Below are 17,228 nucleotides of genomic sequence, written 5' to 3'. Positions count from 1 at the left end.
TAACCACATGAACCCTAATATCCCTATATTCTGAGGGGAACTTTAGAAGAGGTAGAGGGGAAAAGAGCAGACCAAGTACAGAGCCTAGGCTCAACTTTACTAAGTACTGAGAGTTTGACATGTCTGATAAATACAATGATGACAGTGCTGTTAAACAAGTCTATGGAGCTATCTATAAAATCTATGAAAAGATTTAATCTGCAACACAAATGTTATACAATATGTATTGGGGGTCCCTGCTTCATCTCTCCCTTAGCTAAGGGGTCCTTGACCTAAAAAACCTTGGGGACCCCTGCTGTAGTAATCAGAGTAGACCCTCTCCCTCACGCTAAACTTAAATGACTTCTAAGTTCCACTTCTCCCCAAAATGACAACTTTATTTTCCATCCTGAATGACAAGTCTAATATTATTATTGTATTTTGGTTATGTGCGATTAACTGCAAGCCAATGTTCAGAGATTCAGTATTTGTCTTCATTTCTTTAATTAACATTTATTTTGTTGGCAATAATTCAACTGTCAGCCAGTGTTTTGAGACATATTGTCTTTTATTGCTACAAAATAAATGATAAAAATAAATTCTACATGCATAAATTATAATATATATTTTTTAAATGAAAAGATCGGATCGGGAAAGATCGGGATCGGCAAATACTCAAAATCAAAAGATCGGGATCGGATCGGGAGCAAAAAAACGTGATCGGGACATCCCTAATGGCAATGAAAGAGTTAATGAGTTAAAATGCTCTATTTTCAGTTTTTTTTGTGCTCATTGTATTTTCCATTCTTTCTAATTCTCTTTCTACTAGTTGAAACGTGCAAACGTGAAAAAACGCATAAACAAGAGCTTCACCTCACTTCTACCTAGGGATGGGTATCGTTAGGATTTTTACGAGTCCGGTTCCGGTTCTGCTTATCGGATCCGGTTCCTATCGGTTCCATATTTCGGTTCCAAATGGTAAAAAAAATAAGAGGTCAAATGTTTATTTAATAGAGATGCACCGAATGGAAAGTTCTGAATACCGTATACAGGAAACACTTGGCCGAAAACCGATTAGCCGGAAATGATTAATTAAATAAAAATATATATACATTTTTTTTTAAAGTTTTTTGTACCATTGGCTGTGCCTCTGTTGTAGAGCTACATGATTATGGCAAAACGTATCATAACTATAATGGGTCCATATTGAGATCACTTATTTAAAACATATTTATTTATTGTGTAGAATTATTGATTTACTATTGTGTAGTAATAAAATACAATATGCCTCAAAACATTACCCTGCCATATTCAAGACATTAAAACTAATATTGAATAGCCTAGCAAAAGGCATTATAATGTCTGCAGTTGCATTATTGCACACACAGTCAAAATGCTGCCATTCCTTCCTTTTGAAGAAGTCACTTTCAGTTTCATTTTTGAAAGACACAAACACACACACACACACACACACACACACACACACACACACACACACACACACACACACACACACACACACACACACACACACACACACACACACACACACACACAGCTGGTGTTAATTATTTTGCCCTGCGCAAGTTCTTAACTAGCGCTGGTTTTCCAACTAACGTTACACCCTCTGACATGTGGATTCTAGTATTCAAGATGACAACAGCAAATCTTGGTTACAAAGTGTGCAGGGCAGGTTATTCCTTCCCTTACTACTTCAGTTCAGACGGTGGTGAGTGAGGGGAGAGGAGGGGAGGGGGCGCGGTGCGGGGAGGAATGTGTCTGGGCTGAGTGCGCTCTGAGGAGAAGCAGCAGTGTCTACTCCTCCATACAGAGAGACGCTACTGATGTATACTTCTCCATACAGCGGTGTTTTACCGGATTTGTGATTTTTGCTCAGATTGTGCCGTTTGCGTAGGACTTCTAAACGCCTTTGTTTGAGCGGCTTTTAGCGCGTCTAGGAACCGACATGCAGAACCGAAGTTACATATTTTTTATGGGTACCCGGTACCGACCATTTCTTTCTATCGGTTCCTACTTGGAACCGTATTTCGGTACCCAACCCTACTTCTACCTGTAACTGTGTTGTGACAATACAGATGTGCCATTTCAAAACTTCAAATGTCCTGCCATCGCCAAGACAGTACATTTTCAGGGGATTCCCAGGGCAATAAGAGGGACAAAGAAGGGCATTTAAAATGCTGAATTATTTTGATGATCACTGCTTTTATGATGCTAATTAATTTGAGCAACTGGTCAAGGACCTCTTCAAATCACCTTTCGCCTCATAATGAGTCTGACACCTTCTTCAACACACATTCTTTTGTTCTCATGTATATGGATGTCTGTTGAAGGGGAAAACGGGGGTGTGTAGTGACAACTTCTTTTCAGAGGCAAAACAGTGCATTTTTAAGGGCAGAACAGGGAGGAAAAAAATGCATTTTCAGGGAAAGAACAGTAACGTGTGAAGTTTTGAAGTGGCACATCTGTGCAGTTGATTGATTGATTGATTGATGGTCTCACCAGCACGTTGCCATGGGCCTGTGCACTGAGCTGACCCAGGAGCAGCCTGGAGAAATGCAGCTCCATCACTGAGGAGGAGGAGGAGGAGGAACAGGCTCCTCTAACGCTGGCAGGAGGAGGAGAAGGAGGAGGAGAACTTTCTGTAGAAACATCATCCTGGACCCTCCTACCACCTCCTGCGGACGTCTCCACCGCTCTGGAACCTCCTGCAGACGTCTCCACTGCTCTGGAACCTCCTGCAGACGTCTCCACTGCTCTGGAACCTCCTGCAGACGTCTCCACTGCTCTGGAACCTCCTGCAGACGTCTCCACTGCTCTGGAACCTCCTGCAGACGCTCTGGAACCTCCTGCAGACGTCTCCACTGCTCTGGAACCTCCTGCAGACGTCTCCACTGAACCTGGAACAGAAACCAATGGAATACTTTGCATCACGTGCACACATAGACACGTGCACACATAGACACGTGCACACATAGACACGTGCACACATAGACACGTGCACACATAGACACGTGCACACATAGACACGTGCACACATAGACACGTGCACACATAGACACGTGCACACATAGACATCAAAGGGGTCTTGAGCCCCTGCCCTTTTGTCTGTGGGTAAAAAGTGCCCTTGTCTCCTCTGACTGTAAACTGTACAAACCCCTGCGTGCCGTGCGCCCGTTGGCCTCGCACCTGCAGTAAAGCTTACTTAATTGAGCCCCGTGCCGTGCAGTGCTCGCGCAGAATTATAGTTGATTTACAAGCTCACAACGCGTCGCAACGCCAGGCATTGTGGGCTTGTGGATCGGCTATTTTTTGGGGTGCGCGATACCGCCCGGCAAACGAAGTATATTATACACAATAGAAACCTAACTGAGGACACAACTGGACGCAGTGAATGCACGCAGAACACGGACCAATTGTTTGAGACAGATTAGGTATGTATGCACAACAAAAAATATATATATATATATATATATATAGCTGTTAATTTGAAATTACTTGTCAAGCAGGAGCCTATATATATATATATATATCTCTCTCCCTCTCTCTCTCTCTCGCTCTGTGTCAGCAGCAGTGGTGGGAAAAGTACTCAATTTCTTTACTTAAGTAAAAGTACTCATTATACAGATGAATTATTCAGTGGCGTCGTTAGGCGGGGGATTCGGTGGCTATAGAGCCACCAATGTTTTATCCAAAGCCACCAATAAAATTATAAAAAAAAGTGTTTTTATTTTTTTCTAATTATATATCTATAACCCTAACCCTACCCCTAACCCTACCCCTAACCCTACCCCTACCCCTAAAACCCAAATAAAGTAACAAAAAACGGGTAAAAAAGTACCCGAATCCGCCGAATATCCGCAAAATTTCGCTTGGCGCGTGTATGTGTATAACGTGCATGTGTATAACGTGCATGTGTATAACGTGTATGTGTATAACGTGCATGTGTATAACGTGTATGTGTATAACGTGCATGTGTATAACGTGTATGTGTATAACGTGCATGTGTATAACGTGCATGTGTATAACGTGCATGTGTATAACGTGTATGTGTATAACGTGTATGTGTATAACGTGTATGTGTATAACATGTGTATAACGTGTATGTGTATAACATGTGTATAACGTGCATGTGTATAACGTGTATGTGTATAACGTGTATGTGTATAACATGTGTATAACGTGTATGTGTATAACATGTGTATAACGTGTATGTGTATAACGTGTATGTGTATAACGTGCATGTGTATAACGTGTATGTGTATAACGTGTATGTGTATAACGTGTATGTGTATAACATGTGTATAACGTGTATGTGTATAACGTGTATGTGTATAACGTGTATGTGTATAACGTGTATGTGTATAACGTGTATGTGTATAACGTGCATGTGTATAACGTGCATGTGTATAACGTGTATGTGTATAACGTGTATGTGTATAACGTGTATGTGTATAACGTGCATGTGTATAACGTGTATGTGTATAACGTGTATGTGTATAACGTGTATGTGTATAACGTGTATGTGTATAACGTGTATGTGTATAACGTGCATGTGTATAACGTGTATGTGTATAACGTGCATGTGTATAACGTGTATGTGTATAACGTGTATGTGTATAACGTGCATGTGTATAACGTGCATGTGTATAACGTGTATGTGTATAACGTGCATGTGTATAACGTGTATGTGTATAACGTGTATGTGTATAACGTGTATGTGTATAACGTGTATGTGTATAACGTGCATGTGTATAACGTGTATGTGTATAACATGTGTATAACGTGTATGTGTATAACGTGTATGTGTATAACGTGTATGTGTATAACGTGTATGTGTATAACGTGCATGTGTATAACATGTGTATAACGTGTATGTGTATAACGTGTATGTGTATAACGTGTATGTGTATAACGTGCATGTGTATAACGTGTATGTGTATAACATGTGTATAACGTGTATGTGTATAACGTGTATGTGTATAACGTGTATGTGTATAACGTGCATGTGTATAACGTGTATGTGTATAACGTGTATGTGTATAACATGTGTATAACGTGTATGTGTATAACGTGCATGTGTATAACGTGTATGTGTATAACATGTGTATAACGTGTATGTGTATAACGTGCATGTGTATAACGTGTATGTGTATAACATGTGTATAACGTGTATGTGTATAACGTGTATGTGTATAACGTGCATGTGTATAACGTGTATGTGTATAACGTGTATGTGTATAACATGTGTATAACGTGTATGTGTATAACATGTGTATAACGTGCATGTGTATAACGTGTATGTGTATAACGTGTATGTGTATAACGTGTATGTGTATAACGTGCATGTGTATAACGTGTATGTGTATAACGTGTATGTGTATAACGTGTATGTGTATAACGTGTATGTGTATAACGTGTATGTGTATAACATGTGTATAACGTGTATGTGTATAACGTGTATGTGTATAACGTGTATGTGTATAACGTGTATGTGTATAACGTGCATGTGTATAACGTGTATGTGTATAACGTGTATGTGTATAACATGTGTATAACGTGTATGTGTATAACGTGTATGTGTATAACGTGTATGTGTATAACGTGTATGTGTATAACATGTGTATAACGTGTATGTGTATAACGTGTATGTGTATAACATGTGTATAACGTGTATGTGTATAACGTGTATGTGTATAACGTGCATGTGTATAACGTGTATGTGTATAACGTGTATGTGTATAACATGTGTATAACGTGTATGTGTATAACGTGTATGTGTATAACATGTGTATAACGTGTATGTGTATAACGTGCATGTGTATAACGTGTATGTGTATAACGTGTATGTGTATAACGTGCATGTGTATAACGTGTATGTGTATAACGTGTATGTGTATAACGTGTATGTGTATAACGTGTATGTGTATAACATGTGTATAACGTGTATGTGTATAACGTGTATGTGTATAACATGTGTATAACGTGTATGTGTATAACGTGTATGTGTATAACGTGTATGTGTATAACGTGTATGTGTATAACATGTGTATAACGTGCATGTGTATAACGTGTATGTGTATAACGTGCATGTGTATAACGTGTATGTGTATAACATGTGTATAACGTGTATGTGTATAACGTGTATGTGTATAACATGTGTATAACGTGTGTATAACGTGTATGTGTATAACATGTGTATAACGTGTGTATAACGTGTATGTGTATAACATGTGTATAACGTGTGTATAACGTGTATGTGTATAACATGTGTATAACATGTGTATAACATGTGTATAACGTGTATGTGTATAACGTGTATGTGTATAACGTGCATGTGTATAACGTGTATGTGTATAACATGTGTATAACGTGCATGTGTATAACGTGTATGTGTATAACGTGTATGTGTATAACATGTGTATAACGTGTATGTGTATAACATGTGTATAACGTGCATGTGTATAACGTGTATGTGTATAACGTGTATGTGTATAACATGTGTATAACGTGTATGTGTATAACATGTGTATAACGTGCATGTGTATAACGTGTATGTGTATAACGTGTATGTGTATAACGTGTATGTGTATAACGTGCATGTGTATAACGTGTATGTGTATAACGTGTATGTGTATAACGTGTATGTGTATAACGTGTATGTGTATAACGTGTATGTGTATAACATGTGTATAACGTGTATGTGTATAACGTGTATGTGTATAACGTGTATGTGTATAACGTGTATGTGTATAACGTGTATGTGTATAACGTGTATGTGTATAACGTGCATGTGTATAACGTGCATGTGTATAACGTGTATGTGTATAACGTGTATGTGTATAACGTGCATGTGTATAACGTGTATGTGTATAACGTGTATGTGTATAACGTGCATGTGTATAACGTGTATGTGTATAACGTGCATGTGTATAACGTGCATGTGTATAACGTGCATGTGTATAACGTGTATGTGTATAACGTGTATGTGTATAACGTGTATGTGTATAACGTGTATGTGTATAACGTGTATGTGTATAACGTGTATGTGTATAACGTGTATGTGTATAACGTGCATGTGTATAACGTGTATGTGTATAACGTGTATGTGTATAACGTGTATGTGTATAACGTGTATGTGTATAACGTGTATGTGTATAACGTGTATGTGTATAACGTGCATGTGTATAACGTGCATGTGTATAACGTGCATGTGTATAACGTGCATGTGTATAACGTGCATGTGTATAACGTGTATGTGTATAACGTGTATGTGTATAACGTGTATGTGTATAACGTGCATGTGTATAACGTGTATGTGTATAACATGTGTATAACGTGTATGTGTATAACGTGTATGTGTATAACGTGTATGTGTATAACGTGTATGTGTATAACATGTGTATAACGTGTATGTGTATAACGTGTATGTGTATAACATGTGTATAACGTGTATGTGTATAACGTGTATGTGTATAACATGTGTATAACGTGTATGTGTATAACGTGTATGTGTATAACGTGTATGTGTATAACATGTGTATAACGTGTATGTGTATAACGTGTATGTGTATAACATGTGTATAACGTGTATGTGTATAACGTGTATGTGTATAACATGTGTATAACGTGTATGTGTATAACATGTGTATAACGTGCATGTGTATAACGTGTATGTGTATAACATGTGTATAACGTGTATGTGTATAACATGTGTATAACGTGTATGTGTATAACGTGTATGTGTATAACGTGTATGTGTATAACGTGCATGTGTATAACGTGTATGTGTATAACATGTGTATAACGTGTATGTGTATAACGTGTATGTGTATAACGTGTATGTGTATAACATGTGTATAACGTGTATGTGTATAACGTGTATGTGTATAACGTGTATGTGTATAACATGTGTATAACGTGTATGTGTATAACATGTGTATAACGTGTATGTGTATAACGTGTATGTGTATAACATGTGTATAACGTGTATGTGTATAACGTGTATGTGTATAACGTGTATGTGTATAACGTGCATGTGTATAACGTGTATGTGTATAACGTGCATGTGTATAACGTGTATGTGTATAACGTGCATGTGTATAACGTGCATGTGTATAACGTGTATGTGTATAACGTGTATGTGTATAACGTGCATGTGTATAACGTGCATGTGTATAACGTGCATGTGTATAACGTGCATGTGTATAACGTGCATGTGTATAACGTGCATGTGTATAACGTGTATGTGTATAACGTGTATGTGTATAACGTGTATGTGTATAACGTGCATGTGTATAACGTGCATGTGTATAACGTGCATGTGTATAACGTGTATGTGTATAACGTGTATGTGTATAACGTGCATGTGTATAACGTGTATGTGTATAACGTGCATGTGTATAACGTGCATGTGTATAACGTGTATGTGTATAACGTGCATGTGTATAACGTGCATGTGTATAACGTGCATGTGTATAACGTGCATGTGTATAACGTGCATGTGTATAACGTGTATGTGTATAACGTGCATGTGTATAACGTGTATGTGTATAACGTGCATGTGTATAACGTGCATGTGTATAACGTGTATGTGTATAACGTGCATGTGTATAACGTGTATGTGTATAACGTGTATGTGTATAACGTGCATGTGTATAACGTGCATGTGTATAACGTGCATGTGTATAACGTGTATGTGTATAACGTGCATGTGTATAACGTGCATGTGTATAACGTGTATGTGTATAACGTGTATGTGTATAACGTGCATGTGTATAACGTGCATGTGTATAACGTGTATGTGTATAACGTGTATGTGTATAACGTGTATGTGTATAACGTGCATGTGTATAACGTGCATGTGTATAACGTGTATGTGTATAACGTGTATGTGTATAACGTGTATGTGTATAACGTGTATGTGTATAACGTGCATGTGTATAACGTGTATGTGTATAACGTGTATGTGTATAACGTGTATGTGTATAACGTGCATGTGTATAACGTGCATGTGTATAACGTGCATGTGTATAACGTGTATGTGTATAACGTGTATGTGTATAACGTGTATGTGTATAACGTGTATGTGTATAACGTGTATGTGTATAACGTGTATGTGTATAACGTGTATGTGTATAACGTGTATGTGTATAACGTGCATGTGTATAACGTGTATGTGTATAACGTGCATGTGTATAACGTGTATGTGTATAACGTGTATGTGTATAACGTGTATGTGTATAACGTGTATGTGTATAACGTGTATGTGTATAACGTGTATGTGTATAACGTGCATGTGTATAACGTGTATGTGTATAACGTGTATGTGTATAACGTGTATGTGTATAACGTGTATGTGTATAACGTGTATGTGTATAACGTGCATGTGTATAACGTGTATGTGTATAACGTGTATGTGTATAACGTGCATGTGTATAACGTGTATGTGTATAACGTGCATGTGTATAACGTGTATGTGTATAACGTGTATGTGTATAACGTGCATGTGTATAACGTGCATGTGTATAACGTGTATGTGTATAACGTGCATGTGTATAACGTGTATGTGTATAACATGTGTATAACGTGTATGTGTATAACGTGCATGTGTATAACGTGCATGTGTATAACGTGCATGTGTATAACGTGTATGTGTATAACGTGTATGTGTATAACGTGTATGTGTATAACGTGCATGTGTATAACGTGTATGTGTATAACGTGCATGTGTATAACGTGTATGTGTATAACGTGCATGTGTATAACGTGTATGTGTATAACGTGCATGTGTATAACGTGTATGTGTATAACGTGTATGTGTATAACGTGCATGTGTATAACGTGTATGTGTATAACGTGCATGTGTATAACGTGTATGTGTATAACGTGCATGTGTATAACGTGTATGTGTATAACGTGCATGTGTATAACGTGTATGTGTATAACGTGCATGTGTATAACGTGCATGTGTATAACGTGCATGTGTATAACGTGCATGTGTATAACGTGCATGTGTATAACGTGCATGTGTATAACGTGCATGTGTATAACGTGCATGTGTATAACGTGCATGTGTATAACGTGCATGTGTATAACGTGCATGTGTATAACGTGCATGTGTATAATGTGCATGTGTATAACGTGCATGTGTATAACGTGCATGTGTATAACATGTATGTGTATAACGTGTATGTGTATAACGTGTATGTGTATAACGTGTATGTGTATAACGTGTATGTGTATAACGTGTATGTGTATAACGTGTATGTGTATAACGTGTATGTGTATAACGTGTATGTGTATAACGTGTATGTGTATAACGTGCATGTGTATAACGTGTATGTGTATAACGTGTATGTGTATAACGTGTATGTGTATAACGTGTATGTGTATAACGTGTATGTGTATAACGTGTATGTGTATAACGTGTATGTGTATAACGTGTATGTGTATAACGTGTATGTGTATAACGTGTATGTGTATAACGTGTATGTGTATAACGTGTATGTGTATAACGTGTATGTGTATAACGTGTATGTGTATAACGTGTATGTGTATAACGTGTATGTGTATAACGTGTATGTGTATAACGTGTATGTGTATAACGTGTATGTGTATAACGTGCATGTGTATAACGTGTATGTGTATAACGTGTATGTGTATAACGTGTATGTGTATAACGTGTATGTGTATAACGTGTATGTGTATAACGTGTATGTGTATAACGTGTATGTGTATAACGTGTATGTGTATAACGTGTATGTGTATAACGTGTATGTGTATAACGTGTATGTGTATAACGTGCATGTGTATAACGTGTATGTGTATAACATGTGTATAACGTGTATGTGTATAACGTGCATGTGTATAACGTGCATGTGTATAACGTGCATGTGTATAACGTGTATGTGTATAACGTGTATGTGTATAACGTGTATGTGTATAACGTGCATGTGTATAACGTGCATGTGTATAACGTGCATGTGTATAACGTGCATGTGTATAACGTGCATGTGTATAACGTGCATGTGTATAACGTGCATGTGTATAACGTGCATGTGTATAACGTGCATGTGTATAACGTGCATGTGTATAACCCTTTTGAAATTCCAGCCCCTGCCTCTCCATATCTCTCTGCACGTCTCTGATGTATTCTATTCTATTTGAAGGCACATGTATCACCGTTACAAGGCGGGGTGGGGGGGGGGTACCTGAACTATCATGGACGCTTCTAGAACCTTCTGATGTCTTAACGCCACATTCTATGTCCTCCATGTCCTCTAGGTCCTCCTCCTCACTGGACAGGACGACTGAGAGAGAGACAGACAGACAGACAGACAGACAGACAGACAGACAGACAGACAGACAGACAGACAGACAGACAGACAGACAGACAGACAGACAGACAGTCAGGTTAGTGAGTACATGTTTTGGCAAAGGACATTTGGTGTAGACTGAAAAAAGTGTTCTCAAGTGTTGCGCGCAAAATAAAAGCACATCACTAAGTAACATGTATTTGTTATAATTTAACATTTATACTTACAAATGTTGTATATACATAATTACAATTATTTTGTATTTTTATTCAAATTATTTATTTTTCAATTTTGTTTTTTCACATGTATGTCATTTTTTAATTTAAACGTATTTTTACTTTGAAATGTAGTGACATTTAGTGAAATATGTTCATTTACTAACATAAAAGTATGTAATCCCAGACACAAAATCTGCTTGCGTTGAAAACACATTGTTACAATTGACCCCCGGTCACATTGTTACAATTGCCCCCGATGGGGCAACCATGATAAAATCCCACATTCTAGCTAGAAACACCTATACTAGCATAGGCTGCTGACGTTAATTTGTGACCAATAACATAGAGATGCAATTCATCTAAGTTTAAATCAGCTGACATCTTATCTTTAGACAGCAGAAGGAAAATACCGTACACTCAAAAATGTACGTTTACACCTCAAAATCATGTTTTTGTTGAAAACTTCTGCTGAGATGAAATGATCATTCTATCCTTCCATAGGCAGAGAGAGGACCCTACTGGTACAGGTCGTCCCCGAGACCGCGACTCTGGATAAGCGGTTAAAGATGGATGGATGGATGGATTAAGACATTGGTTCTCAAAGTGGGGTCCGGGGACCCCCAGGGGTACTTGAGGGGGTTCCAAGGGGTCCCCAGCTAAATGATGGATAGTTAACCAAATGGACCCTTATGGGTCTGTAACTCTGAGAGTGTACAAATGGAACCAAATGGACCCTTATGGGTCTGTAACTCTGAGAGTGTACAAATGGAACCAAATGGACCCTTATGGGTCTGTAACTCTGAGAGTGTACAAATGGAACCAAATGGACCCTAACGGGTCCATTTGGTTCCATTTGTACACTCTCAGAGTTAGATTAACATTGATTTTACGATATAAATTGGGGTCCCAGAGATAGAAATGCCATTAAATGGGGGTCCGTAGCCCTAATGCACGTCAAAACTGGGGGTCCTTGAAATTAAAATGATTGAGAATCACTGCTATAGCCGTATAAATCTTCTCTTATGGGTCATATCTGGCATATCTTTTCAAATGGGGGTCCGCGGGCTAATTAGTGTCAATTAGGGGGTCCTTGACATGAAAAAGTTTGAGAGCTACTGGATTAAGAGGTGGGTTCACACTGCTGTAACTTACTGGGCTCGGTGGGAGCTCTGGAGAAGACAGGAGGGGTCCTGGTGTCTCTCAGATTCCTCCTGGCAGCGAGGGACAGGCCCGTCCTCCTCCTGCGGGGGACCAGGGAGGTGGAGAGGAGGGCAGGAGAGGAGGTGGAGGGGAGAGGAGGAGGAGAGGAGGGCGGGGGGGACGGGCTCCACCTGAAGGGGTCCCTGGCTGGTCTCTGTGTCTGTCGGCTGGTTTCGTTCTGAAAAAACGTACATGACACTCAGAGGCCGCTGTAACACCCGTTCATTGATTAACCACTGAACACAAGCACTTAACCACTGAACCACTGAACACAAGCACTTAACCACTGAACACAAGCACTTAACCACTGAACACAAGCACTTAACCACTGAACACAAGCACTTAACCACTGAACACAAGCACTTAACCACTGAACACAAGCACTTAACCACTTAACCACTGAACACAAGCACTGAACCACTGAACCACTGAACCACTGAACCACTGAACACAAGCACTTAACCACTGAACACAAGCACTGAACCACTGAACACAAGCACTTAACCACTGAACCACTGAACCACTGAACCACTGAACCACTGAACACAAGCACTGAACCACTGAACACAAGCACTGAACCACTGAACACAAGCACTGAACCACTGAACACAAGCACTGAACCACTGAACCACTGAACCACTGAACACAAGCACTGAACCACTGAACCACTGAACCACTGAACCACTGAACACAAGCACTTAACCACTGAACACAAGCACTGAACCACTGAACACAAGCACTGAACCACTGAACACAAGCACTGAACCACTGAACCACTGAACCACTGAACCACTGAACCACTGAACACAAGCACTGAACCACTGAACCACTGAACCACTTAACCACTGAACCACTTAACCACTTAACCACTTAACCACTGAACCACTGAACACAAGCACTGAACCACTGAACCACTGAACCACTGAACCACTGAACACAAGCACTTAACCACTGAACACAAGCACTGAACCACTGAACACAAGCACTGAACCACTGAACACAAGCACTGAACCACTGAACCACTGAACCACTGAACCACTGAACCACTGAACACAAGCACTGAACCACTGAACCACTGAACCACTGAACCACTGAACCACTTAACCACTGAACCACTGAACACAAGCACTGAACCACTGAACCACTTAACCACTTAACCACTTAACCACTGAACCACTGAACACAAGCACTGAACCACTGAACCACTGAACCACTGAACCACTGAACCACTGAACACAAGCACTGAACCACTTAACCACTGAACCACTGAACCACTGAACACAAGCACTGAACCACTGAACCACTGAACCACTTAACCACTTAACCACTGAACCACTGAACCACTGAACCACTGAACACAAGCACTGAACCACTGAACCACTGAACCACTTAACCACTGAACCACTGAACCACTGAACACAAGCACTGAACCACTGAACCACTGAACCACTTAACCACTGAACACAAGCACTTAACCACTGAACCACTGAATCACTGAACCACTGAACACAAGCACTGAACCACTGAACCACTGAACCACTGAACCACTGAACACAAGCACTTAACAACTGAACCACTGAACACAAGCACTTAACCACTGAACCACTGAACCACTGAACCACTGAACACAAGCACTTAACAACTGAACCACTGAACACAAGCACTTAACCACTGAACCACTGAACCACTGAACCACTGAACACAAGCACTGAACCACTGAACCACTGAACCACTGAACCACTGAACACAAGCACTTAACAACTGAACCACTGAACACAAGCACTTAACCACTGAACACAAGCACTGAACCACTGAACACAAGCACTGAACCACTGAACACAAGCACTGAACCACTGAACCACTGAACCACTGAACACAAGCACTGAACCACTGAACCACTGAACCACTGAACCACTGAACCACTGAACACAAGCACTTAACCACTGAACACAAGCACTTAACCACTGAACACAAGCACTGAACCACTGAACACAAGCACTGAACCACTGAACACAAGCACTGAACCACTGAACACAAGCACTGAACCACTGAACCACTGAACCACTGAACACAAGCACTGAACCACTGAACCACTGAACCACTGAACCACTGAACACAAGCACTGAACCACTGAACCACTGAACCACTGAACACAAGCACTTAACCACTGAACCACTGAACCACTTAACCACTGAACCACTGAACCACTTAACCACTGAACCACTTAACCACTTAACCACTTAACCACTTAACCACTTAACCACTGAACCACTGAACACAAGCACTGAACCACTGAACCACTGAACCACTGAACCACTGAACACAAGCACTGAACCACTTAACCACTGAACCACTGAACCACTGAACACAAGCACTGAACCACTGAACCACTGAACCACTTAACCACTGAACACAAGCACTGAACCACTGAACCACTGAACCACTTAACCACTGAACCACTGAACCACTTAACCACTTAACCACTGAACCACTGAACACAAGCACTGAACCACTGAACCACTGAACCACTTAACCACTGAACCACTGAACCACTGAACACAAGCACTGAACCACTGAACCACTGAACCACTGAACACAAGCACTGAACCACTGAACCACTGAACCACTGAACCACTGAACCACTGAACCACTGAACACAAGCACTGAACCACTGAACCACTGAACCACTGAACACAAGCACTGAACCACTGAACCACTGAACCACTGAACCACTTAACCACTGAACACAAGCACTTAACCACTGAACCACTGAATCACTGAACCACTGAACCACTGAACACAAGCACTGAACCACTGAACCACTGAACCACTGAACCACTGAACACAAGCACTTAACAACTGAACCACTGAACACAAGCACTTAACCACTTAACCACTGAACACAAGCACTTAACCACTTAACCACTGAACACAAGCACTTAACCACTGAACCACTGAACACAAGCACTTAACCACTGAACCACTGAACCACTGAACACAAGCACTGAACCACTGAACCACTGAACCACTGAACACAAGCACTTAACCACTGAACCACTTAACCACTGAACCACTGAACCACTGAACCACTGAACACAAGCACTTAACCACTGAACCACTGAACCACTGAACACAAGCACTTAACCACTGAACCACTGAACCACTGAACCACTGAACCACTGAACCACTGAACACAAGCACTTAACCACTGAACCACTGAACCACTGAACACAAGCACTTAACCACTGAACCACTTAACCACTGAACCACTTAACCACTGAACCACTGAACCACTGAACCACTGAACACAAGCACTTAACCACTGAACCACTTAACCACTGAACCACTTAACCACTGAACCACTGAACCACTGAACACAAGCACTGAACCACTGAACCACTGAACCACTGAACCACTGAACACAAGCACTTAACCACTGAACCACTGAACACAAGCACTGAACCACTGAACACAAGCACCGTCATTGACGTAGATCTACGTCATTGCACTAGAGCAGGGGTTCTCAACCTTTTCAGGCCGCGACCCCCAAAATAATGATATTATTTCTCGCGACCCCCCGCGTGCGCGCGCGGTCCCGTTCGCGCGCACGAAGGTTATTTAATTATAATAGGTTGTTTGATAATTGTTTATTATCAAAACATTTTTGCAAAAAGTGGATAAATTGAGTAAATTAACTGATAAAACATGAATTAATGAGAACATAAAAAAATATTTTGTTAATTTTTTTTTTTTTTTTTTTTTCAAATTCACCAAAACATCTGGCGACCCCCCCAAATTATTTGGCGACCCCCCTGCACCATTTACTGTTCATATAAATCAGCCAATTATTACAAACAAAATTACAGGATATTATATAATAACAACATATATTATACAGGGTTGTAATGGATACTAGGTTGTTGATATGTACTAGGATGTTAATGGATACTAGGTTGTGTGGGTGTGTGCTAGGTTGCAATGGATAATACGTTGTTAATGGATACTAGGTTGTGTGGGTGTGTGCTAGGCTTTACCGGTCTGTCAGACGTCCTTCCTGTGGAGTCTGTAGTGGCCTGTTCACTGGAGTCCACCGACACTACTGAGTCTACACACACACACACACACACACACACACACACACACACACACACACACACACACACACACACACACACACACACACACACACACACACACACACACACACACACACACACACACACACACACACACACACACACACACACTTTATACAGAGTGACTTACAGTAAACAAGGTAAACACATATATAATAATCGTTATTACCTTTCATGACATCAAATGCGTCCCAAAGTGCTTTACATTAAAAAACATATCAAAACAAAACAAAAACAACACCGTATTAAACACACCTCTGCCGTTTGAGCAGGACATTGTCGCACATGTTCCACTTGTACATGTTTCTGACCCCTTTCTGCACATCCTATCCAAAAAGTCAAGCTTTTCCGCCATTTCT

General features: G+C 40.0%; 2 protein-coding genes across 2 annotated transcripts in view; both read right to left on the bottom strand.

Moving 5' to 3' along the window:
- LOC311041025 (target of Nesh-SH3-like) overlaps nt 1-17,228 on the bottom strand; it is a gene marked incomplete at its 5' end in the record, with an annotated part of 759,687 nt that overhangs the window by 133,553 nt on the left and 608,906 nt on the right. The gene's annotated exons all lie outside the window — the stretch shown is intronic.
- LOC311040963 (uncharacterized protein) overlaps nt 1-17,228 on the bottom strand; it is a 68,690-nt gene that overhangs the window by 36,073 nt on the left and 15,389 nt on the right. The window contains exons 6-9 of the mRNA XM_084051402.1: nt 16,768-16,838; nt 12,686-12,911; nt 11,211-11,309; nt 2,500-2,897 (exon numbers count right to left, since the gene is read on the bottom strand). Coding sequence (XP_083907528.1) covers nt 2,500-2,897; nt 11,211-11,309; nt 12,686-12,911; nt 16,768-16,838 — 794 coding nt within the window. The remainder of the gene's footprint in view (nt 1-2,499; nt 2,898-11,210; nt 11,310-12,685; nt 12,912-16,767; nt 16,839-17,228) is intronic.

Source organism: Gymnoscopelus microlampas (assembly GCF_963454915.1).
Source record: "Gymnoscopelus microlampas genome assembly, chromosome: 24".
Lineage (NCBI taxonomy): Eukaryota > Metazoa > Chordata > Actinopteri > Myctophiformes > Myctophidae > Gymnoscopelus > Gymnoscopelus microlampas.
This window is presented reverse-complemented; position numbering and strand designations above follow the sequence as displayed.